Raw genomic sequence first — 24,497 nt, forward strand, 5'->3', positions numbered from 1 at the left:
AGTGCAAACTTACTGAGGTCAATATTCAAAGGCATTTATCCGGATAATCTGTGAGTTATTCAGATAAATGTTAACCTTTCAATATCACTGCCAATTGTCTGACTAAACTTTATCCAGACAAGTCATTATCCAGGTATAATTTAGCCAGATAACTTAGGGGTATTTCAGGCACATTTCGGGGTAGGGATGAGTTAGCTGGGTAACTTATCCGGCTAACTCCAAATATTTGGAATTAACTAATTAAGTTATTCATTTAACTCTAAATATGACCATGAGTAGGGTTAAAATTATTCAAAAAATATAGCCGGATAAGCATCGACAAATTAAAAAAAAATATATCCAGGTTGGTGGCCAGTGCCCCCCATCTCCTCTACCCCCCCTGAGTGCTGCCCACCCCACCAGATCCTGTAAACACTTGGCAGGCCGTTGCAAAGGCGGGTCAATCCCCTCCCCCTGCTACTACCAGTTTTGCCAGAAAGGCAATGCATGATGTTGCATGTACCACAGCCCCGGCAACCGGGGCCATTTATTAGTAGCCTTCAGGGGCAGGAGAGTTGGAGTTCATGTGTGTGTGTGAGGGGGGGGGGGGTGTGGAGAGAGCTCTCTTACATTATATTTCATGACCGAAATGTTTGTTTATTAAACTTTCTTGATCGCTTTGTGTGTAGGCTCTAAGCTATTTACATAATAACATACATAATAATTTACAAATAAAACTAACAAATAATATGAACATAAAACAGCGATCAAAATCACAGACAGACAATCCTGACCAGCGTAAAACAAGGAAAGTTGCTCACCAAATCAAGACAACCTATGGAACTATTCATCTGTGCCTAAGTATTCCCCGCGGCTACATAGCATGGAAATGGGACCTCATAATGCAGGAGACGCTCACGAATGTATACAGGCTCTACTTAATTAAACGCTTGCTTCAGCAAGAAAACCTTTACAGCTGTTTTAAATTTCTTTGGACATTCTTCAAGTCTCAGGGTTGTAGGTATGGAATTCCATAAATTAGGAGCGGCTTCAGAAAAAGCACAGTCTCTTGTGGATGCAAATCTAGCTGTCTTTATTGAAGGCACCTCAAGAAGGCCCCTTTCCTGAGATCTAAGACTCCTCATTGGTTGGAAAATGCATAACGGGGAGTTTGCCTAGGGAAAAGAACGAGTACTGAGTAGTTTATGGGTCATGAGCAGTATCTTTGAATGTACTCTAAAACGCACCGGAAGCCATCGAAGAAGAATCAGAGTAGAAGTAATATGATCAGAGTGTTTTGCGCCACCAATTAAACGTGCAGTTGAATTGAGAAGGAGTTGAAGAGGTTTCAGGGTTGACTCAGGAAGTCCAAGGTGTATGGCATTACAACAATCAATGAGAGGAAGCACTGATGCCTGAACCACCAACCTGAAATCACTCGGTTCAAGTAGATTTTTCAGGACATGCGGTACCCTCCGTTTAAAAAAAAACAATTTTTGATTCTGCTTTTTATGTGTTAATGAAATGATACATTTGAATCCAGCCATACACCAAGGCTTTTAACATGGGGCGAGATAGAAAATTGAGTGTTCGCAACTATGCTGGCAGGAACAAAATCATTGTTGGATCACTTGATAACCAGAAATTCTGTCTTGGAAAGGTTTAAAGCAAGTTTATTGTGTTGCAACCACTGTTTTATTGCTGACAAACAGATTCCGATATCGCTCGCTGTCTCGGACCAGGTGGAACTCATCTTGATAAAGAATTGTATCTTGTCGGCATAAATTCTGTATCCATCACATAAGTTCGACAGGGTTTTACAAATTGGGGTCAAATAGATGTTAAATAATAGGGACGATAATGCGGAGCCTTGAGGAACTCCAATAGTGTTAGTGAACCAAATGCAGTATTGTCTTGCTGATCTAATTTGTGAGAATCGGTTTGATAAATAAGAAGTAAACCGGGCCAGAAATCCCATGTTCTTTAAGGCGAAATTGCAATATATCATGATCAAGATTCTAAACATAGCCAGTTAGTTTTAAAGCTATCTGGCTAAAGGTAGCCGGTTAACATTATTTGTCGATATTCAGTGGGATGTTTCACCTGCTGAATATCCCAGATATGTTATCCAGCTAATTTCAGCTGGATAAGTTACCTGTTTTCCTGATTTCTGAATATCGGCCTCATGATTTCTAAAATCCTACCCTCATCCTTTTCTAGAGCCGTAAAAATGAAAGTGGGTCTGAAAGGCATGGTGCCTCTTACCTGCATCCTCAGGAATCCAGCCATCATCTGCTCACTCATGCAGTTGGGCTGAGCCACCAGACGAGAGCACATACTGCCATAGAGGGGCAGCCAGAAGGAGCACTCCTCTGAGAAAGAGAGAGGGTCAGCACATGGCTAGGTATCACACAGGTAGTGTATAACACAGAGGAAAGGAAAGAGGTGCAATTGTAATCATGTCTATATTATAACCACAGTACTCTTATTTTTGGGCCAGCAATTTCCTCCTGCTCTTTTTGGCTTTCAGCTCAATCGGATTATGGGGCTATGAGCAGTCTTTCACAGCTAATGGGGGGTTTTTCCCCCCTCTATTTTACAGTCCTAGACCAGCCATCACAGAGACAGTTGTTGGGCAGGGACCACAAGCAGAAGCTCCCTCTGGATCCGAGCAAATGTGGACCTGAAGTCTGGCAACTGGGTGTCACTATTATGCTATGACTGAGATGCCCTCCTCTTGGGATGGTAAGAACTTAAGAAGAACACGCCATACTGGGTCAGACCAAGGGTCCATCAAGCCCATCATCCTGTTTCCAACAGTGGCCAATCCAGGCCATAAGAACCTGGCAAGTACCCAAACACTAAGTCTATTCCATGTAACCATTGCTAATGGCAGTGGCTATTCTCTAAGTGAACTTAATAGCAGGTAATGGACTTCTCCTCCAAGAACTTATCCAATCCTTTTTTAAACACAGCTATACTAACTGCACTAACCACATCCTCTGGCAACAAACTCCAGAGTTTAATTGTGCATTGAGTGAAAAAGAACTTTCTTTGATTAGTTTTAAATGTGCCACATGCTAACTTCATGGAGTGCCCCCTAGTCTTTCTATTATCCGAAAGAGTAAATAACTGATTCACATTTACCCGTTCTAGATCTCTCATGATTTTAAATACCTCTATCAAATCCCCCCTCAGCTGTCTCTTCTCCAAGCTGAAAAGTCCTAACCTCTTTAGTCTTTCCTCATAGGGGAGCTGTTCCATTCCCCTTATCATTTTGGTCACCCTTCTCTGTACCTTCTCCATCGCAATTGTATCTTTTTTGAGATGCGGCGACCAGAATTGTACACAGTATTCAAGGTGCGATCTCACCATGGAGCGATACAGAGGCATTATGACATTTTCTGTTTTATTAACCATTCCCCTTACTAATAACTCCTAACATTCTGTTTGCTTTTTTGACTGCCGCAGCACACTGAACCGACGATTTCAATGTGCTATCCACTATGACTCCTAGTTCTCTTTCTTGGGTTGTAGCACCTAATATGAAACCTAACATTGTGTAACTACAGCAAGGGTTATTTTTCCCTATATGCATCACCTTGCACTTATCCACATTAAATTTCATCTGTCATTTGGTAAGTGCTGCCTCCGCAGCATGCACAGCCCCAGCCAGCAGAGTCCTAGCCCAGAAATCAAACCCAACTGCCTAGCACTGCCACAGAGTCACTGGACCTGCCCAACTTCAGCGATTTCCACAGCAGAGTCAGTTTCTGCTTTTTTTTGTTTCAGAGGGGTCCGAAGAGATTTCAGACACCAACATAAGGCTAGGCAAGCACACATATTTCCAGCACTCACTCACGCCAGAAAAAAAATATATTTCTGGGCACGAGACATGTTTTCTGCACAGAAAATAGATGTTAATGTTTGGAAAAGTGATGCAGGGACAAGTTATCCAGCTAAAGTCAGCTGGACAACGTGTTCTGGATATTCAGTGGGACAAGTCTTCTGCTGAATATACTTGCCTAATGTTATGCAGGCATTCAGACCTGCTCAGAGGAGTTTAAGCTCCACCTCAGAACACCTATTTTTCTCTGGAAAACATTTAGCTGGATAATTACATATCTGGCTAAAACTTATCTGGACAGTGAGGGGGGGAGGGGAGGCATATTTAACCCCCCTGGTTTGTTCGGATAAGTGATAAACAAGGCCAGATAAACCATTCTGAATATCAACCTCATTTTCTGCACAGTGTCCTCTGTGCAAGGAACAAGATTTATGCACATGAAACATAATTTGTGTGTTTATATAAATAAAATAGTGTGTGTGTATAAAGCATATTCTACACACATAAAACATGTTTGATTTGTGCACAAAGTTGTGTTTAATGAGCATGAATTCAGAGTGCCAGACTCCAAACCATGAACATCAGGCTCACTCTCATACGTTAAGCAACAACATTATTCCAGCTCTGATCAGAAGTTACATTTCCAGCACTATTTAAACCCATGTGCTAAACCCATGTACCTCTCTGTGTCATCTCTGCATAGCTAATGCCATCATTAACATGGGGTTTAAATTGAGGGGCACCAATTTGCGCATACACTTTTACGCAGGTTTGTGCACACAGTTTTTGCATGCAACACGTCTTGCTGCATCGAGAGTAACGTCTAGCGCACCTTATATCATCAGATCTAGCGTTAGGAACATAAAGGTTGTGCACCTAAAACTTTTGTGCCCCTTACTCATTCTGTAGTCCCCTAGCTTTAATGAGCTTCACTTTTTCCAAACTCATGTGTGTGCGCAAATTAACGATAACTTTCAAACAGCTGCGTGCCGGCTCGCACCCAGAGGTGCGGCCATTTTATAAGATATGTGCATATATGCACGCATGTTATAAGATCGGCTACATGTGCATACATGCTCGCACAATTTTATATGCACATACTCATGTGTGCACAAATGCCAGTTCTACTACGTAAGTGGGGGAGATTTTATTTGATATGCACACTGATACAATAGCCCTTTTTTCCCAGTTCGCTCCCAGTTTGCCCAGTTAACAGATCGGATTTCCTAAACTCCCCCCCCCCCCTGTTATTTAGCCTCCCTTCTACCTTTTTAACCCTGACCCTTAAAACCTCGCTGACTTGCCTTGGTTTTTTTTTAAGTTTTAGTACTTACACGCCATTCATAGCAGAAGTAAAGTTACACGGTAGGGGACCCCGGCATGCACACATTTCAAAGTAACTTCCTGGAACGTCCATGTCCCGTCCAGACCACACCCACCCTGCCCCCTTTGATTCGTATGCTTACCAGGAGATACGCACGTATTCACATGCTTTTTAAAATCTGCGCGGCATGCGCCGGTCCGAGACGTGTGCGTATCTCCCAGATTTGGCACACGTAGGGCTTAGAAATCGACCGTATTGTGTTTTATGGCACATGAATGCCAAGTACAGGACCCCCGGCACCATGAACTCCACGTTCAGCCCCGTACATTTCCATCAGCCCGAGTAACTTTACTCCAGCTCTGATCAGGAATTAAATCTCGAGCATTAAACCAATAAGTTGAGTCTATGCACCCCTCTGCCTTGGGAAGTAATTGCTAAGGCCTTCATTAACATGGGATATGGATGGAGACACGCTAAGTTGTGTGCACGCTTTTCCTCACATTTCTACGAACATTTTTTGTGGGCTAAACTCCTAGTGCATCAAGAATAAACTTGCACGAACAAAATATGTAAATTCAACCGCACACTAATACATGGGGGCCTGACTTTTAGGACTTTATAACAAATCAGATTTCTAATTATTTTCTATAATACAAAGAGTAGGTGGTTTGAAGAAAAGAAACAGACACCCCCCCCCCCCCCATCAGCCCAATGTTAACTAACTGGATTTTCTAAGGAAAGTAACATAAATGTACTGTTCCACCAAGTCCAACACGCTTAATGTGAGAGCACTAAGAGACTGGGTATTAACATGACTGCACTCCAACCCGAGAGTGCCAAAACAATGAGCATTAACACTGCACTCCAGTGCAAGGGTGCTAAGAGATCAAGCATTAACGTGACAGCACTCCAATATGAGAGTGAGTATTAACATTACCGCTCGGCAATACAGAGTGCCGAGAGAAGGAGCATTAGTGCTCCAGTGTGAGAGAGTTGAGAGTGCAAATGTTAGCATGACAGTGCTCTCTATACAAGAGCACCGAGGCAAAGAGCATTAATGCAAATGCACTCCAATGCAAGAATGCTGAGAAAGCAAGTATTAATGTCACAGGCTGCCCCATCCTAGGCCCCGGTTCTGACTGAGCTGGAAGCCTCGAAAGGAGAAGGAGGAAGCTGCCAGGTCAAACGCACCTGCCCCAACAATCCAAGAGAGCCAAGCATGACCATTAACTTCAGTGCATTTCAATACAAGAGCATCGAGACAGCAAGCATTAAGAAGTGCATTTCTAAATATTGCCTACCATTACTGGTGATGGTGAGGTCATGCGTTCGGAAGCTGTCTTGCACATCCATCAAGGAGAGCTGTGTGTGGGCCAGCAGATGGTACTTTGGGCCACTACAAATATGTTCAAAGAGAGCAAAAGAAATAAACATTTCAAATAAGCATCTTTTAGACACTTGAGACACAAATAAGCGTTATCTGATGGCACCAGAAGCCCAGGGAGAGGCTGAGGCTCTGCTGCTGAGGGAATAAACAGGAATTAGCAGGAAAAAAAAACAAGAGGAAGGCAGGGAGGGCAGTAGAGAGGTTTAGGGGCCAGGAATTTTGTTTTTCCTTTTTCTTTAATGTTTTATGTTTTTGTATATTTTAATTTTTTCATTTGTTTCATTCAGATTGGTTTTCGGCAAATAATGTGCACAGTTTGCAAATAATGGACCTGATTTTAAAAAGCCCGGGGCGTTTAAATCCCGGGAGATGTGCGCGTGGCTGGGCCGTGCGCGCGCTGAGCGCGTTTTCGAAACGGCCCAGCCACGCGCGCGTACCTCCCGGTACGAGCGGAAGTGCCAGGCTGCAGAAAAGAGGCTGGGCGGGCACTGTTCAGGGGAAGTGTGTGCCGGCAGCTGGCCAGCTCTGTGGAGCGGGTAAGTTCTGGGACAAAGAAAATTAGGGTAGGTAGGTGGGATTTAGTTATGTGTGTGTGTATGAATGTATCTATAAGGATGAGAAGTAAAACCAAGGAAATAGTAAAGATTAAAAAATTGTGACAAAGGGAACCAGCCGAAAGCAAATATGCTAAAAAGTTATTTAGCTCAGTGTCTAGTTCTTTAGCGATGTGCCTAAGGAAGGACACAAATACCATCAATAATGGTGAAATGATCACAAACCTATTTACAGCGCAGAAAGTAATTAAAGCACTTACACAAATGGCAATACATAAAGCAATCTGACTTGTGGGTATTTGCATTTCTCAGTTCAGGGTGGAATTGGTCTCCTCCGTTAACCAGAGTCCACTGAGTCCGCCCCCATCCCCACAAAGGATCCTCAAAACAAGCTGCAGATGGAACACAGTGGGGTCAGGTGGTACAAAGGCTGTGAGTCAGAGATACATTCCCCACACAGTATCACTGCACTGGTAATAAATGAAAGGCTTCCACAGATGCATCCATTATGGAGAGAGAGTTGAAGATGCAGGGGCCCAACTGTAAAGCAGAACTCAAGAGTAGTGTCACAGAGGAGGAGGAAACTCATTCTTCAGGGGAATTCTATCATAAAAGGAATAAATCTGGGGGCAGGATTAGAGGGAGAGAAGAAAGTTAAATGCCTACTTAGATTCTCGGCTAGCTGAGATGCAAAGTACATTAATATAGCTGGAATAGAAAGAAGGGAAGGAAAAAGTTATCTGGGGACAAATGACCTGGCTAGAAAACAATCACTGGTGTAGCAGATTGCAGAATCCAAGACAGCCTCGTTTTACTAGAGGGCGATCTTGTTTAAACAAAAAAAAAAAAATACCCGATCCACTTCTTTGACTCGGTGACCATAGAATTAGATCAGGGGTGGGCACTGGATGTGGTATGCTTAGATTTTAGTAAAGCTTCTGACACTGTCTCACACAGGATGCTCGTAAATAAACCGAGCAGCCTAGAAGTGGACCCTAAGCTGGTTGACCGGGGTAGAAACGGGTTGAGTGACAGACAACAGAAGCCAGTGGTAAATAGAGTTATGCCAATGAAAGGGAGATTAGGAGCGAAGTGTCTTAGGAATCGATCTTTGAGCCAATTCGGCTGAATATTTTCATAAGTTACATTGCAGAGAAGGTAGCAGGAAAGCTATTTTTGCAGACGAGACTGATCTGCTACTTGATGGACACAGATGACAGAGTAGACCAAATGAGACGAGGGCTAAAAAAAAACTTGAAGAGTGGTCATAGTAACAAAATATAGTTCATAGTAATGATGGCAAAAAAGGGACCAGATGGCCTATCCAGTCTGCCCAGCAAGCTTCTAATGGTAGTAACTGCCACGCTGTACAGTTTACCACTATGCACCCTCTTCTTCATTTCCATCCTCTAGCCTTTAGGGATTCACAGTGTTTATCCCATTCCCCTTTGAATTCTCTCTCTGTTATTGTTTTCACCACCTCCTCCGGAAGGGCATTCCAGGCATTCACCACCCTCTCCATGCAGAAATATTTCCTGACATTGGTTCTGAGACGTCCTCCCTGGAGTTTCATTTCTTGACCCCCCTGTTCTATAATTTCTTTCCAACAAAAAAGGTTTGTTGATTGTGTCAATTGTGCATCATTAAAACCTTTCAGGTATCTGAAGGTCTGTATCATATCTCCCCTGCACCTCCTCTCTTCCAGGGTTTACATGTTCAGATCCTTCAGCTTCTCCTCATAAGTCTTCCAATATAGACCCCACACCATTTTGGTCGCCTTTCTCTGGACTGCCTCTATCCTATCTCTAACCTTTTTGAGATACGGTCTCCAGAACTGAACTCAGTACTCCAGGTGAGGCTTCACCAAGGACCTGTACAAGGGCATTATCACCTCCTTTTTCCTGCTGGCTATTCCTCTCTCTAAGCCGCCCAGAGTTCTTCTGGCTTTAGCTATCGCCTTGTCATATTGCTTTGCTGTCTTCAATCGCCATATACTATTACCCCAAGGTCAAATGCTTGGCAGCTAAGATTTAATGCAAAAAAAAGTGGAGTCATGCATTTGAGGTTTAGAAATTCAGGGGAGCAACATGTGACATGGATGAGATACTGATGGACACCAAACAAGACAGAGATCTCAAGGTGATCATCTGTGAAGACCTCAAGGGAGCAAAAGAATACAAGGCAGCAGTCAAAGCTAGGTGAATATCAGGGTGCACAGCAGGAAGCATTACCAGTAGATAAATAAAGAGGGGATAATGCATCTTTAAAAATCATTGGTAAGATCTCATCTGGAGTTTCACGTCCAAGGCCATACCATTGAAAGGATATAGACAGTGGAGGTGGTTCAAATGAGGGCTACCAAAATGGTGCATAGTCTGCAACAAAAGCATTATGAAATGAGACTTAAGGATTTAAATATATCTACCCTAGAGGAGGAAAATGATAGGGGATATAACAGAAATCTTCAGAGGGGGTAGCCATGTTAGTCTGGAGATGTGGTAGAGATGTTCTGATATCTCAATGACATAAATAATGAACAAAAAGCAAACACAGAAATGAAGTTTAAAACAAGAAATCATGACATGAAGCTTAATGGGGAGCAGACTCAAGAGCAACATGAGGAAATTATCTCTCCCACACACCCTACCAATTTTCTCTTTGCCTTTCTACTCATCAACCTGGTCCCTTAGTTAGGAAGTTATGTTATTTGATATACTGCCTTTCAATATTATATCAAGGCAATTAACAGTTTAAATTAAACAAAGACATCACAGACACACATAATGACATAGTAGATTATGGCAGAAAAAGACCAATGGGTCCATCCGGTCTGCCCAGTTAATCCTGAACATGCTGCTATTCCAGCTGCCAGCTATAAGATATCCCTCCTTCAATAGTAAAGTAACATAATAAAACACTAAAAAACATACTCAATATACAGCAAAATAAAAAAAAATCACATTATAAAATCCGTTTGTCCAAACTGAACTAGAAAATCTTAAGATGGGTTTAACAAGGCAAGAATCAGTTGGTAAAGGCTTAGAAATTAGCCACTGCTATTACTAGCAATGGTAACATGGAGTAGACTTAATTTTTGGGTACTTGCCAGGTTCTTATGACCTGGATTGGCCATTGTTGGAAACAGGATGCTGGGCTTGATGGACCCTTGGTCTGACCCAGCATGGCATGTTCTTATGTTCTTATGTCCTTAAATTTTACAAAATCATGCTCAGAGCGTTACTCAATAGGCAATTAATTCCAAGGTTCCTTGGAAAATACTGAATTAATAAACTCACAAGATACCGAGGTTGGCCTTTGTAAATTGCCTTGAAAGCAAGAATAAGAATTTTAAAACTTGATCCTACAGAGGACTGGGGGCCAAAGAAGTTCCATTACAATAGAGCGCATGTGGTCCCTTCCTGACTCAGCTCTTTTTTATAGAATTTGTTCATTTCATTTACTTGCTAATCATGTCTTAAAATACTTTCTGACCACAGCGCTGCAGAGATTCAATACAATGCAAAATAAATATGAAGCAGAATAATGCACAAAGGCTTATTAAAAGAAAACGAGGGAGAGGACGGAGCTGGAATAAAGAGGCTGAGCTTAAGGGGCTCCTTTGGAAAGACCGAGGGCTGGAAGAACTGGGGGAGATGAACAACAGGGCGACAGCATGCAGGGCAGGAGCAGAGGCCTGGATAAGTACAGGGGATGAGGTGAAAGGGAAGCAGAAGGCAGGGACTGTAACTGAGGCAAAGCAGAGCAAGTGACCAGTTTCTGGAAAGAGACTGCTTCCTGTTCCTGGGTTTTAAATCTTGCCTCCCAATGCACTATGGATTATTTGTAATCCCACTGCAGTTTGAAATCAGTACTGCACGTAATAAAATGCATCAGGAGGGAGGGTCAAAAACGTCTGCTTCCAGAAATCGTTGGACTTGGCAGCTGTGGGACTCCTGGGCTGAGCGATGACCGGGGCAGCTTTACCGATGTCATGGCTGCTGCCTAAGTCGCACAGCAGAGGAGCAGCAGAACGGCTGCAGGGACACTTACGGCACGCTGGGGGCAGGGAGCAGGATGGGACTGCCCCCTCCATTACTGACGGGGCTCCCTCCCCCTCCGTCCAGCGCAGCCCGCACCCTCTTTCCGGAAGAGCGCCCCAGGGAGCTGCTCAGCTTGCTGGCAAGCTTCTTGGGAGTGTTGCCGAGTGAGAAGTCATCCTCCATCCCACAGCTGTAGATCTCCACCTTCAGCTCAAACTCAGGGCCGGCATCATGACTGCCCGGAGAAAGAGAGAGAGAGAAGGAAGATGAGAACGGAGAGCACATCCCAAACAGGAATGTTGCAGGCACTGGTTACAGCCTCCTCCTCCTCCACCCCGCTACCTACCTGCCAAGGAGTAACCACGTCAAAGTGTGTTAAAGCCCTGTCAGGGAAAAGCATTACGGGTCTCTGGACTTCTTACCTCAACCATGCAGAAAACACTTCCCTAACCACGCCATTCACCTCCCCACCAGCTTAGGAAGTTTCACTGAAATGGAGCAGGGCCCCCCCCAGCTGCCTCGTCTGTCCATGGCTGAACTCTGAACTCTGTGGGAATCTGTATTTCTCTCTCCCCGCACCACAATTGTAAGCAGAATTCCCATAGCTTCTTTTACTCACAAAACAATTCCATTTTCAAAGCAGATATCGGTAAACGTTCGGTCTACCATCACCATTTCTGTGTCATAGATTTCCACGCCGACCTGAAGAAGGCAGAACACAGCACAGCGATGCAGGTCTGGAACAGAGGAGAGAATGGCTGACAAATGCACATAGGAAACAGGCACAGAGAGGTCCATATTCAGGGCGTTTGTCCAGCTAAGTCCTCAACTTAGCCCAGACAGCTGCGTTTCAATTTCCTGCTGCAAGAACCGCCTCAGAGTTATCCAGCTTAAGTGTTTAGACAGATAAAATTTATTTGGATAGCTCAGAGGCATTCCAGGGGAGACCTGGAGCAGAGCAAAGTTATCTGGATAACTTAAGCTGCATAACGCTATCATTCAGCGTTATATGGATAACTAAGTCTACCTGAGAGCAGTCCTAAAGTTAGCAGTATAAACTTCTCTGGCTAACATTGAGATGGCTGGTTACAGATTACCCTAGTGGTTGGAGCAGCAGACTACAAACAGGGAAGCCAGGGTTCAAATCCCACTGCTGCTCCTTGTGACCTGGAGCAAGTCACGTCACCCTCCATTGCCTCAGGTACAACTCGGATTGTGAGCCCTCTGGGGACAGCTAAATACCTACAGCATCTGAATGTACCAAAGCGGAATATAAATATAATAAATAAATATTCAGTCAGTATGACTGTGCCACTGAATATCCAATGGAAGGTAGCCAAATAAGTTTATCTGACTAACTTGGCTGGACTCCCCGTGGCTGAATACCAGCCTTAGGTTGTGTAAGAAAGGAGAGGAAGTATAGAGGCCTTCAGACATCAGCACTTCATATCCAGAATGGAGAGGGGAAGCCACCTCCGGTTCTGCACCACAGAGTCTGCAGTTGTCTGTTATTCCAGTTTTTGTTGTATGCTCCCTGTAAACCAACTTGTGTGTAGTCCACTGTCCTGTGCTGCAGTTCTCCATCACTCATCGTTGGCAGCATGGTTTATAGCAAGGACAGAAAAAAAACTGGAAAAACAGACAAGTGCAGATTCTGGAGCCCAAAACTGAAGGCAGTTTCCCCATCTCTTGTGGCGGGGTGCAACGTGCTGGATGTCAGAAGGCATGCATACATAGAGGCACAATAAGGCACAGTTCATCCACTGGAAACCGTGTGAACACTATTTTATTACGGTACCAGATAAACAAAAAAAGGTAGCTTGGCATCCCAACCCTGACAGAACAGAGAATGAAGAAGCTGTGGTCACATAGGACATTCCCAAATCAACATGTATGGGAGGTAATTTTCAAAGCAGATGCCCGCGTAAACGTCACATGCTATCGTAGCAATTTTCAAAAGCTATTTACTCACGTAAAGTGCATTTACACGAGTAAATCCTATCCACAATTCAATGGCATACATTGTAGCAATTTTCAAAAGCTCGTTTGCTTGAGTAAAACCCGCCGTTTTATGGGTGTAAATGCTTTTTAAAATCAGGCCCAAAATGCCGCAATGCCAAAAAAACACAGATGTAGGGGTGTATGTACTAAGCATTTTTCCCATAAGCACAAAATGGAAAAAAGCTCTTCAGTACATCTAGCCCAAAGTAGTAAAGGAAATAAACACAAAAACAGCATTGCTAATAGAAGTATCAGTACTAAGTGACTGAAGATCGTCAAGCGATGCAACCAGAGAGCAGGAAAATGTGGCAGAAAGAGACGGAAATAGTTGCAAGTCTTAGGCTCCAGTGGCCTGATTAAGCCCACCTTGATCCGTCACCTGTATGCGTGACACCTTATGAGCTCCAGGAGTTGGCTCTTTTTGGCCCAGTGCAAGCAGTAAGATGGGCACTGGGCAGTACATTTGAGAGACTGAGATCGTACCCAGGTTTACGAATGAGGTTCATTCTGTTCTATAATGGGATGCACAAAGCAAACCCATCTGGCAACACTGAAGTGGAAAATCAGAGACACAGGCTAATAGGGCACAGACTAGGAGGCAACCTGGAGCAATTATAAGCTGGGCAAAAGGGAAGAAGGAAATTGGGATGTATTCCAGGCTGGAGATGGGGAAGTGGAGGGGGCGGCAGGGTGAGGGGAGAATGAACGTTCAAAGCATGGACTCCCCTGAGGGAAGCCGGGCCAATGAGTTATGCAGAGACCCCCACACTACAAAATGGGTCTTCCTCCTCTTCAGGCTCACAGCTCGCTGGTGCACCTACCTCCTTTATTCTTAAAATACTCCGTGTCCTTCCACATCAGAGGGATCCGCAGATCTGAAAAAGAGAAAACGATGAGCTACTGAAAACAGAACCTAAGCCTGACAGGTAGACAGAGGGACAGCGTAAGAGAGCACAGCGGGTTTACCCCTGCTTCGACTCTGCTTTGCTTCCAGCGCACACCGGTCCATCTACCTCCTTCAGTAGCAGTGTTCAGAAAAATCCCCATAATAGGAACGAACACAACATGAATCGTCCAGTACCAAGTCACTCCCAAACAAATTATCTGCTCGTCAGAGAATATCAAATGAAGTAAGGGGTAAATCTCATACGGGGCTACCTTATGACCAAAGCCTCTTAGATGCCTTTGATATAATCATCAATAGCCCCTTTTCCTCCCACGGTTTTTTAAAGTGTTGTTTTTTTTGGTTTTTTTTGTTTTTTTAAAAATACTGCAATTTAAAAACTTAGCTGAAAAGGCTGCAGCGATCGTACAACAAACTTAGAGGACCTGACGTGGTCGCGTTTCGAGAGAATCTTCTTCTTTGGGGTCACTTTTCCATAAACAACGCTGCTGAACTAAAAAAAAAAACTGTGAGAAGAAAAGGGGGTATTGATGATTATACCAAAGGCAACCAAGAGACTTTGGTCATAAAAAAGCCCGTATGAGATTTCCCGCTTACCTCCTTTGGTATTTTCAGGCGAGCAGATCATTTGTTTGGGGAGTGGCTGGCACTGGACGATCCCTTCAGCAGCAGAGCATGTGGGAAATTCCTCCCATCTTCCAAAGGAGGCAAAACTAGACGGGCCGGCGTGTCCTCATGCGGCAGTGCTGCCAACAATTTGGCTGTATTCCTCCTGCGGGTCTTATCCCTAGGTCTCCTTTCTTTTTCTGTCTCTTTATATCGTATTGCCTTTTCTGGTTATTCTTTATTGGAATAAAGGCTGTGCGCACCTTTTATTGCAGCCACACACCCCCTGTTTGGAAAAACTCTCCTTTCCCCCGAGTCTGCCCACCAGCTATTCACGCTGTGGTCACGCTTTACCTTACAGTGCTCAGCTGGGGGAGTGGCTAAGCAGGCGCTATAACATTTAGGCATGAAACGCAAATTAGCACCCAACAAAATAAAACTGGAAAGATTGTTTCACTTCCATTTAAATTGTCTGACAGATATCCTTACTGCTGTTGTAAGCTCCCAAACAATGGACTGTTATCACTACAAGCAGGGAGCTGGCTCAGGGATGAGATGTTAACATGGTACGTTTTAAGTTTGATCTTGGAAGTGGAGCCATAAAGAGCAAATGTTAGGCCAGAAGCGCATTTGACAGCATAGGCACTCTCTTCCATGTGCTTGAACGGCGTTTCCCAACCTTTCTTATGCCAGGGATGGGCTAGCTACCCTTCCTTAAATTACATGGGACTGGTTGCAGGGCCGATAGGCAGGAGTGGGGAGAGGGGTCCCCCAGAAAATTAAAAAGCAGAGGAGGTGATCTACCGTACTCACTCCCCTACCAGGTGTTTAATCTCATGTGTCAGCCTTGAAGCTGGTCTACGTCATTTTAAGAAGGTGACTAGCCAGTTTAAGGAATTTAATTTCTAAACTAAAAAGCTGCTTATTTAAATAATAATAGCAACAGTATTGACCTCAGAAAAGAAAAAAAATGCCTCCATGTTCCTCCATACCAGCTAACACCTGATCTTTGAAAAATAATCCCTCTCTCTTTTCTTTCTCTTCCTATCCAGTCAGCCATCAGTTGGCTATTACTCAAAAAAAAATAATAAATAAATAAATAAAATAAAGGATAAGAAACCTCTCCCTCTCTCTTGCCAGCTAGCAAAACTCCAAGGGGCCAATATTCAGCTGCTGAGTGGCTGGTTAAGTTAGCCAGATATACCTCTCCGGCTAATATACCCAGCTGTCTTAAAAGTTAGCCAGATAGAGATATCTGGCTAACTTTACACCTGCCTACAGCATGGCCACAGTTAGCTAAATTCTAGCCAGTTAAAGAAGTATCTGGCTAGAATTCAGCTGGTTACGTCAACAAATATCGCAGCTAAGCCATTTAGATGCATAACTTTTCGGTTATCCATCTAAATGGCTTTTGAATATCTACCTCCTACAATTTATTCTTCTGTCCCATGGACTATGTTCCCAGTTGGGGGGGCCAGTCCCGAAGTCCAATCTCTGGGAGCAAGTGCAAGGAAATGTTATCAAGCAGACGTGAGAATATTCCACTCTCAAGCCCCCACGGTGGCCGCTCTCAGAGATCAGGCCTCAGGCCTGTCCCCCAACTAGAAAAAGGTAGGCCACAGGGCAAATGAGGAGGGGGGGGGTGGGAATGCGGTTAGAAAAGGTTTCTGCAGACTGTGGTGCTGGGTGTAGTGCAGTGTGCGCGGGTCCAGGCCAGGTCTTGCTGCCTCCTCATCCTCCTGCAATGACAGAAATGATGCCAGGGACCGCTGGCTGAGAAACACCATGCTGGAAGCAACAGAGAGAACTTAACGTGCGATACCCCAAATCGTTAAAGATATCCCTGCTGTCAAAGATGAAAGACCCAACTCCAGCAACATGCAAACTCTCTCAACATCTCGGGCCCTAACCAACATACACCCTAAACCAACATACAAAAATAAACATTGTCCGCCGGAAGCTTTTCAGCATGCACTGCATTCCTTATCCCCGCTCTCCAGTCATTCCAGTAAAATTGTAACTGACACCCACTGCCCCCCTGCCCCAGCAACTAGCACAAACATATCCTGGGCATCTGATGCCCTCTCTTCCCCTGCCAGCAATTCACACACACACACACACACACACACACTCCACTTACCCTGTGGTAACTGACATCTCCCCTATCCTACCCCTCCAAAAATCCCACATGGTTGTCATGCATCCCCCTACCCTGACTCCCTCTTATCCCCTTTATTCCCCCCACCTTAGCTGGAAAACACATGGCAACAGAGACCTTGGGGAGGAAAGAAGGGCCTGTCAGCCCACATTTGCATTGCTGACTTTGGGGAGTAAAATAAATTCACCCCTCTTCTTGTGTCACCTCTTATTCATAGCCCTATGCTCTCCTCACCATTTACCCCTTCTTCTGCTCCCCCAGCATTCAACTCTCTCCTCATCTCCCCAACATTAACCCGCTTTTGTGTCTCCCCCTCCCCCCTGGAATTCACCTACTCACCTTCCCCAGTCACCCCCTTTTGCGTCATTCCCCCAAGCATTCATCCCTTCCTCATTTCACCCTCAAACATTCATCCCCTCCCATCCAAGCAATCTCTTCCTCTTCACCACAACCCCTTTCGGCATTTCTCTCCTCTCTCCCCAGAAATCACTCACGGTTTCAGACTTGTGCTCTCCCGGTGTCTCATTCCCCCTCCCAGACTTTGCCCCAGACCTGAGATATCAGAGCGCTGCTCCAGCCCCCTTCCCTTTTTTTTGCTATCCCAACTGGCAATGGAACAGGAGGCAAAGGCTGAGCTTGGAGTGGGGTACAAGAAAGCAGAAATCAATTGCTCTGCTCCCTTCTCCAGACTCTCCCCTCCTGTTCACATGGGGATAGAGAACTGGGGAGGGGGGGTGAGGCTAGAGCAAGACAGAGCAGAGCAGAGCAGAGCACATCTGCTCTGCTCCCTTCCCCTAGCTCCTCCTCTCCTGTTCCCTGCCTAGAGGAAAGGGGCTGAAGCAGTAAATTTGAATCTCTGTTTTCTGCTGCCTGAAGACACTGGACCACAGATTCCTGCCAGGGTGGGAGATTAGCCTGCCCCCTGTGGGGCTGCGGGAGATGAACCGCCCATTGCACAAGACTTGGCAGGTCTGCAAAGAGCATTAGGGAGGATTTAAATTCTAGTGACTTCCAAAGGGTCCCACCCTTCAGCAAATAGGATTATTTCCTTTTGTTAAGTTCTTTATTTTTCCCTACCACAGTTTCTGTACAATTGAAATCCTTGTTCTGTTGCTTTTCAAATGAGATTTGTATTGGGAACAGATTTGTTGGGTTTTTTTTTTTATTATACTTTTATTTTACATTTTTTCCTGGCCAGGCTCCATTCCTCCTAATCAGAGCCTGCTCATTGCCAAGATGACATCATGTGCCTTCACTCACAGTGAGCCAGAGATTTCTTCACTTAGGATCCAGCGGCAGCACCAAATGCTCTCGTAAAGCTCCAGCACCAAACTGACCTTTCTTCTGATCAGAGCTGCAGCACCTTTAGGCGCCAAACCTGTACCATCCAGAGGCCCTAGAACAGACGCCCTTAACCAGGGGCTCCCCAAAGCAGCAAGCCTCTACCTTAAGGCTCATGACGGTCTAGGCTTCCTGGTGCAGCTTTTCTACAAGAACACACCTCGCATTCAAAGGGACCTGATACCTAAATATTAAGGTTAAAAGAAGAAATAATTTGACTGTGGCTCTTTGAGAACTGGTGCACTGCTAGAGTGGCTCATTAAGTGGCAGTGGTACTGGTTCCTGAGAGAAAGTTTAAGATAACCGGTGCACTCCTCTGACCGGCAGCGGGTGTCAATGGAGGGCAGTGCCAGAGTCCTCCCTCTTCCTCTGGGGCTGGCGAGAGCTGCCATCAGCCCAGGCCACCACAAAGGACAGACGGCAGGTTCACGCTTCAACTCGGGAGCCCTGCAGGGCAGCACACAGAGGGCTATCAGCCGGGATTTGTAAGGACAAAGCCGTGGGATTCTGAGTAGAGTCCAGAGCTGTGGACCAGGAAACCCGGATTCCATTCCCCTCCGACATTCGCTCGGTTGCCTCTTGCGCGTCACAGTATCTCTGTGCTCAGACTTAGGGATATAAGCTCCCTGGGAAAAGGAGATCCAGCAGCAGGCTCCATTTCTTCCAGACAGACCGTGCCAGTCCTGCTTTTACCATACTGCATCACAGAAAATGGCATCAGATGAGGACCATCATACCCATCTAGTCAGGGGCAGCTCAAGGCACTCTGCTGCCTGAGGTGAGGGATGAGATGGTGCTTCCCCACTCCCCTCCCAAAAGCATGGCACAGGTCAAATCATCGAGAGGGCGGGGACTCCTTGGAGTCTGGCCCTTTCAGTGATTTGAAATACTGCAGAAAGGGGAAAGCAGGGTTCAGGTTACCCAGAGGAGTGGCAGATAGCGACAGTGATAATATTTCTAGGAAGCTGGCAACCCTACCACACTCCCAGGAACCCTACGACACGCTTACCACCTTCCCCCAGCATTCGCCCCCTGGAGAAATGGGAGCTGAGTGAATGGAGGGTGTCTGTGTGTGACGGACTCCTTTCAGGCCAGTGCATGGATATTAAGCGCCCCAGGCGAATCTTAGCCTTGCGCCCCCTCTCTCCCAGCCATCTCCATACACAATTAAAAATGATGCATTTAAAATAACAGATTTTCCATGAAAAAGGACTTTCATAGTCTTCTGAAGTAAAAATATCACAACATGTATATTATTTTTACATGCAGTGCTGCAGTGCCAAACAGAAAACCCTGCAAAAAAGACACTTGGAACCCATATGGTATTAAGCCTATTGTAAAGTGCATTTGATGTGGGCTTGGCTCTCAAAGCCATGAGTAACCTATGAATTACATTTGCAATATTGTAAATCTCTCATACGAAACAGCATTAACTGCCAGCACTCAAACAGTAACAATCCTACCTATTGGCAACACTGCAAATATTACACCAGGCCCTAAAACACCAATACTCCTCCTATTAGGAAAGCAGAACAAGCCAGGCTGCTATAAATGCCTACATAGAAATTACATGCCAGCAGAATACCCCATCTCAGTCATACCCTCAATCACAGAATAAAGACACCTTAAAGTATAAGCAGAAACGTGCAGACAAACTGAACTGGAAACTGCAAGAAGCCAGACTCTGTATGCAGCGCAATAATGGAAGAAGAAAAATATTATTATTCCTCATAAAACAATAATAAAATCAAGAAATATAACAATACTAATAAAAAGAATGAATATTTCAAAACAGCTGATGAACAGAACATCATTCAATAATTAAACTCAAATTTTTTTTAAACATTCTCAAAAACCAATCAAATATTTAAAAATAGACACATTAAATACCACCCAACAATTAAAATTAAGAAAAAAAGATTCACCTTAGACCCATCTTAGACTGCTCAGTTTATTTAGGAGTCTCCTGTGTAGGACAGCATCAAAAGCTTTGCTGAAATCTAAGTAGACTACATCCAGCACTTGCCCCAATCTAATTCCTCGTTCACCCAGCCAAAGAAATGGATTTGATTTTATTTTTATTTTTTTTCTACATAAACTTCTCCTGGTAAAACCACGATGCCTTGGATCCTGGAACCTGCCAGATTCAAGATATTCCACTACCTTCTCATGTAGTAGTGACTCCATTAACCTACCCTCCACAAACGTCAGGCTGACTGGCCTGTAGTTATCAGCCTCCTCCCGATTTCCACTTTTATGAAGGAGGACATCTCTCCGTTTCTGGTCCTTTGGAACCAAGTCTGTTTCCAACGAATGACTGAACAGGACTGCCTGCCACAGGAGCTGCCGCAGCCTCTCTGTGCTTCTTTAATATTCCAGAACGTGTTCTATCTGATCCCCACTGCCTTGTCTGCTTTCAGTTTTGCTAGTTATATGCAAACCAAGCGGCATCTATCCCTCTGCCATATGTACGACTGCCATGTATTGTACCTCTGGGTCTTCTTCCCGCAGTCTTTGGCCAACCTCAAACAAAAATATTTGTTCAGTATTTCTGCTTTTCCTTATCCTCTACATGTTCCTCCTTTTCAGCTCTCAGACTTACAATACCTCCCCCTCTGCTCTTCTTCCTTCTACTGGCATATCTAGCAAATAGTCTTTTTACCCTCTTTTACTATCTTAGCTTTTTTTTTTTTTACCCTCCATTTGCACCTTTGCTATCCTGCTTCCCTCAGCCTCTCCAGATATGTTCTGTACCTTTTCACTGCTAATTGTTCCGGCCATCTCTTTGAAAACATATTAATCGCTTTTTCCTCTTATATTTTGTCACAGTTTTGCCTTCCAAGCAGCCTCACTGTGCCCTGCTTTTATCTGCAATGATGCCTCCCCACCAGCAAGGTCTCCAGCATGTTCTGCTCCCAGTTACCTGAAACACCTACTAACCGACCTCTTGACTCAGCAGTTCCTGCACTCCTTAGGCCAGCCTGTCCAGTCCATTGAGGCCTCTTCATGGAGTCACTCTTGGCTCTCTGAACTGGCCACGCTTACCTTGTTCCTTGCCTTGTGGCCTCCTCTCACCTTGTGCTTTACCTTGCAGCCTGTCTGGACCTCTCCTTGCCAGGTGGCCTTCAGATCTTATGCCTAGCGGCCTAAGGGCCTTCTGCTATGCTGCCTTCAGGCCTTGGTGTTCTCTGTTCCATGCTGTCTTTGTCTAGTCCTTGTCTGGTCCTGTCCTTGTCTAGTCTTTTCCTTGCCCGGTTTTGTCCTACCTTGCCCAGTCCAGTTCCTAGTAGCCATTCCCTGCCTTGCCATTGCCTCATCTTGCCCCAGTCTGTATCCAGTTTATCTATTTAGTTATTTATTTAAAACAATGTATTAATCACTTTCCAGACGAATCTTCCAAAGCGATAACATAATTTAAAACAATCAAATAACAATCACAAATAATAAAAAAAAATTAAAACACCATTATCATAAAACATTTAAACATGTTCCTTGTAAAACACAAATAATCCAGAAGAGCTTTATTATCCTGAATTATATGACATCAAAAAAATTTCAGGAAGGGAGCCAGTTACCAGTCTACATCTTTTCATAGCCATCATGAATTACTCAGTCACTGAAGGCCACTGTCATGAGCCAGGTTTTCAAATTTTTACGAAATTTGAAAGCATCATCTCTTCCTTTAAGCCCAATGGAAGTGAGCGCCATAAGGCTGGGATCCCTGCTACAAACGAACGATTTTGCAATCGGTTCTTAGGGAAAGCTTTAATGCTCGGCAATTCAAGGGAGTAACCTTTTTTTTTTTTTTTTTTAACGCAAATTCCCGTTAGCCTCGTACCATTTTAAATTTCCCTTTCAGATGTGGAGCACAGGAGCCATTCAAAGCTTTAAAAGCCAGCATTAAGGATTTAAATATGCATCATATGTTCACAGGGAGCCAGTGCAGGCCAAGTACAAGTGGCTTAGCAGAAGTTCTTCTAGTATTTCCAGTTATTATACATTCTGTGTTATTTTGAATTAACTGTGGCCTACGTAACATATTTACTGGTAATCCCAGTTCCAGTCCCCAGCCTGTCTAAAGGAAGTACCTCGTCCCCTTTTTAAAAGCAGTCCTATTTTTCTTAGAGGTGCTAGAACCACATGAGGTTAAAACCAGGATCAGCTTAGCTTGCCCAGATGAAATGAGGCCAGCGGGTAACCCTAGATCGGACACGTGAAGTATGTTGTGCGGTATTGCTCACTGACAGACACATTTCTGGAGCTGCCCTTACCTGAGATGGAGACTCTTCCCCGGCAGGGTAGTCGATCATCCATGGGGCCGGCATCCGACGGTCTGCAGAGACAAGGACATGACCGCAGCCGTGCGTGAGGCAGAGTTTCCATTCCACCGTGCGCAGACTGGCAAACTGGGCATCAGCTGTCGAACCAGCACGTGCCGACTCTAGTTGCCCTTGTTGGGCCGAGTTCAAATTCTGAGCGAGTTGGTTGTAAATGCCAAACAGTTGCAAGCTGCAAATTCTGACCTTTCCCACAGTGCTCACGTGCTAATGTAAAAGGGGTGGCAACCACAGGGCCACCTTTCCATAGCAAAGCATTTTTCCTTCTTATAACCCGAGCAGTGCAGGCTTCAGAGTACAAGCCCTGCCCGGCACTACAGCCCCCCCTCCAGCCAGTGCTTCTGGAAACCCCACGCTGGCCCACAAGGGAACACAGAACAGAAAATAAAACAGCGTCTGCACGTTTTACTAAATAGGATTTTAAAACAAGAGATTGCTTTCGTTCATTTTACATACTAATGTTAAAAATAACAAAATGAAATCGAATGTAGGTAATTTGCTGTTTGGTTTTTTCAATTACGACACAGTGGGAAAAGGAAAATTATGTGCCCTGCCTTTCTATCTTTTCCTCAGGGGCTGGACTTAAAACATGGCAAACGTTTATAGCTGAGAATCCAGAGCACCAAATGTATAATCTTTCTGCTGCCTCTACCCTCCCACTCCATCACTTCTGTGCGTCTTCCACCTCCACTCCTTGTTAGCTAAGAACATGAGACGTGCCATGCTGGGTCAGACCAAGGTCCAATGAGCCCAGCATCCTGTCTCTGATAGGGGCCAGTCTGAGTCTCAAGTACCCGACAAATCCCAAAAGTAGATTGATTATCTCTCTCCCAGGGATAAGGGCTGGTATTCCCGGGTCCACCTGGCTAATAATGGTTTATGGAGTTTTCCTGAAGGGACTTGCCCCCCAATCCTTTTTTGAACCCCACTATGTTAGTTGCTTGACCTCTGGCACCAGATTCCATAGCTTGATTGTGCTCTGAGTGAAAAGATACTTCTGTCAGTTTTGTTTTAAATCTGCAGGTTGCTAGTTTTTAATAGTGTCCCCTTGCCCTAGTGTTACTTGAAAAGGTAAATAACCGTTCCCTGTTTACCCTTTCTGCTCCACTCATGATTTTATAAATTTCAACCATATCCCCTTCTCAGTTGTTTCTTTTCCATGCTAAAGAGCCCATAAGAGGGCTTTTACATCCTCTCATTTTTGTCGCCCCCTCTCTGCACGTTTTCCGTGTCTGCCATGTCTTTTTCAGATGGGGTGCCCAGAACTTCACCCCTTCCTCAGGAAACAGGAGACTGTTGGCCCTTTCCCACCCACCCACCCAATTGCTCCAACCTGCTTCTCTCACAAATTTTCCCCTCACTTCTCGCGAGCAGGCCGATGCGGTATTGACGCGTGGAAAACAGGCGCACATGATCGAGCCCTCGCCCTCCTAACGAGTGCTAATGCACCTCTCCGGGGCGCCCCATCTCATATTTAAATGGGCTGCCGTGGTAAAAAGGAGACGCGCTAGGGGAAATTGTTCATCCCTAGTCCCTTCTCGGTAGCGGGCGCCAAGGAGAGGAGGCGGCTGTCAGTGCGAGTTAGGAAAACGGACGCTCGTTAATAGGAGCGTCCCCTTTCCTAATCTGACCACTGACAACTTTTTCTTTTTTAAATTTTTTTACCTTACACCTTTTTCTGTTCCTCCGACTTAATATCGCTGTGAAAAAAGTAAAAGAAAAGCAGTATTTTCTGCTTTTCTGTTAACTTTAGGGGCTCAAGAATTAATGTCCAAAACGCATGTCCAAGCACTTAAGCAGTGTGCTCAGCCGAGCGCACTAAGTTGCATCGGCCTGTATGAGTGCTCACAGCTCCCATCCTATTAACCTGTGGCCACTACTTAAATCTTCCTTCTGCCCATCAGACTCTCATTTTCTTGCTCTGCCTCTTCTTCTTTGGTCGCCTAACTTTCTCTGCATTGCTCTGTCTTTTCTCCTCATGTCCTTAGCTGATCACCTCCCACTCCCCACTCCCCCCAA

At 44.8% G+C, this 24,497-nt stretch overlaps 1 protein-coding gene across 5 annotated transcripts in view; it reads right to left on the reverse strand.

Moving 5' to 3' along the window:
• Window positions 1-24,497, reverse strand: part of RTKN (rhotekin) — a 161,733-nt gene that overhangs the window by 22,155 nt on the left and 115,081 nt on the right. For all 5 annotated transcript variants that reach the window (XM_029595489.1, XM_029595496.1, XM_029595504.1 and 2 more), the window contains 6 exons: window positions 22,413-22,474; window positions 13,954-14,007; window positions 11,751-11,868; window positions 11,142-11,366; window positions 6,452-6,546; window positions 2,245-2,351 (listed from right to left, as the gene is read on the reverse strand). In XM_029595489.1, the coding sequence (XP_029451349.1) occupies window positions 2,245-2,351; window positions 6,452-6,546; window positions 11,142-11,366; window positions 11,751-11,868; window positions 13,954-14,007; window positions 22,413-22,474 (661 nt within the window). The remainder of the gene's footprint in view (window positions 1-2,244; window positions 2,352-6,451; window positions 6,547-11,141; window positions 11,367-11,750; window positions 11,869-13,953; window positions 14,008-22,412; window positions 22,475-24,497) is intronic.

Source organism: Rhinatrema bivittatum, chromosome 1 (assembly GCF_901001135.1).
Source record: "Rhinatrema bivittatum chromosome 1, aRhiBiv1.1, whole genome shotgun sequence".
Taxonomy (NCBI): Eukaryota; Metazoa; Chordata; class Amphibia; order Gymnophiona; family Rhinatrematidae; genus Rhinatrema; species Rhinatrema bivittatum.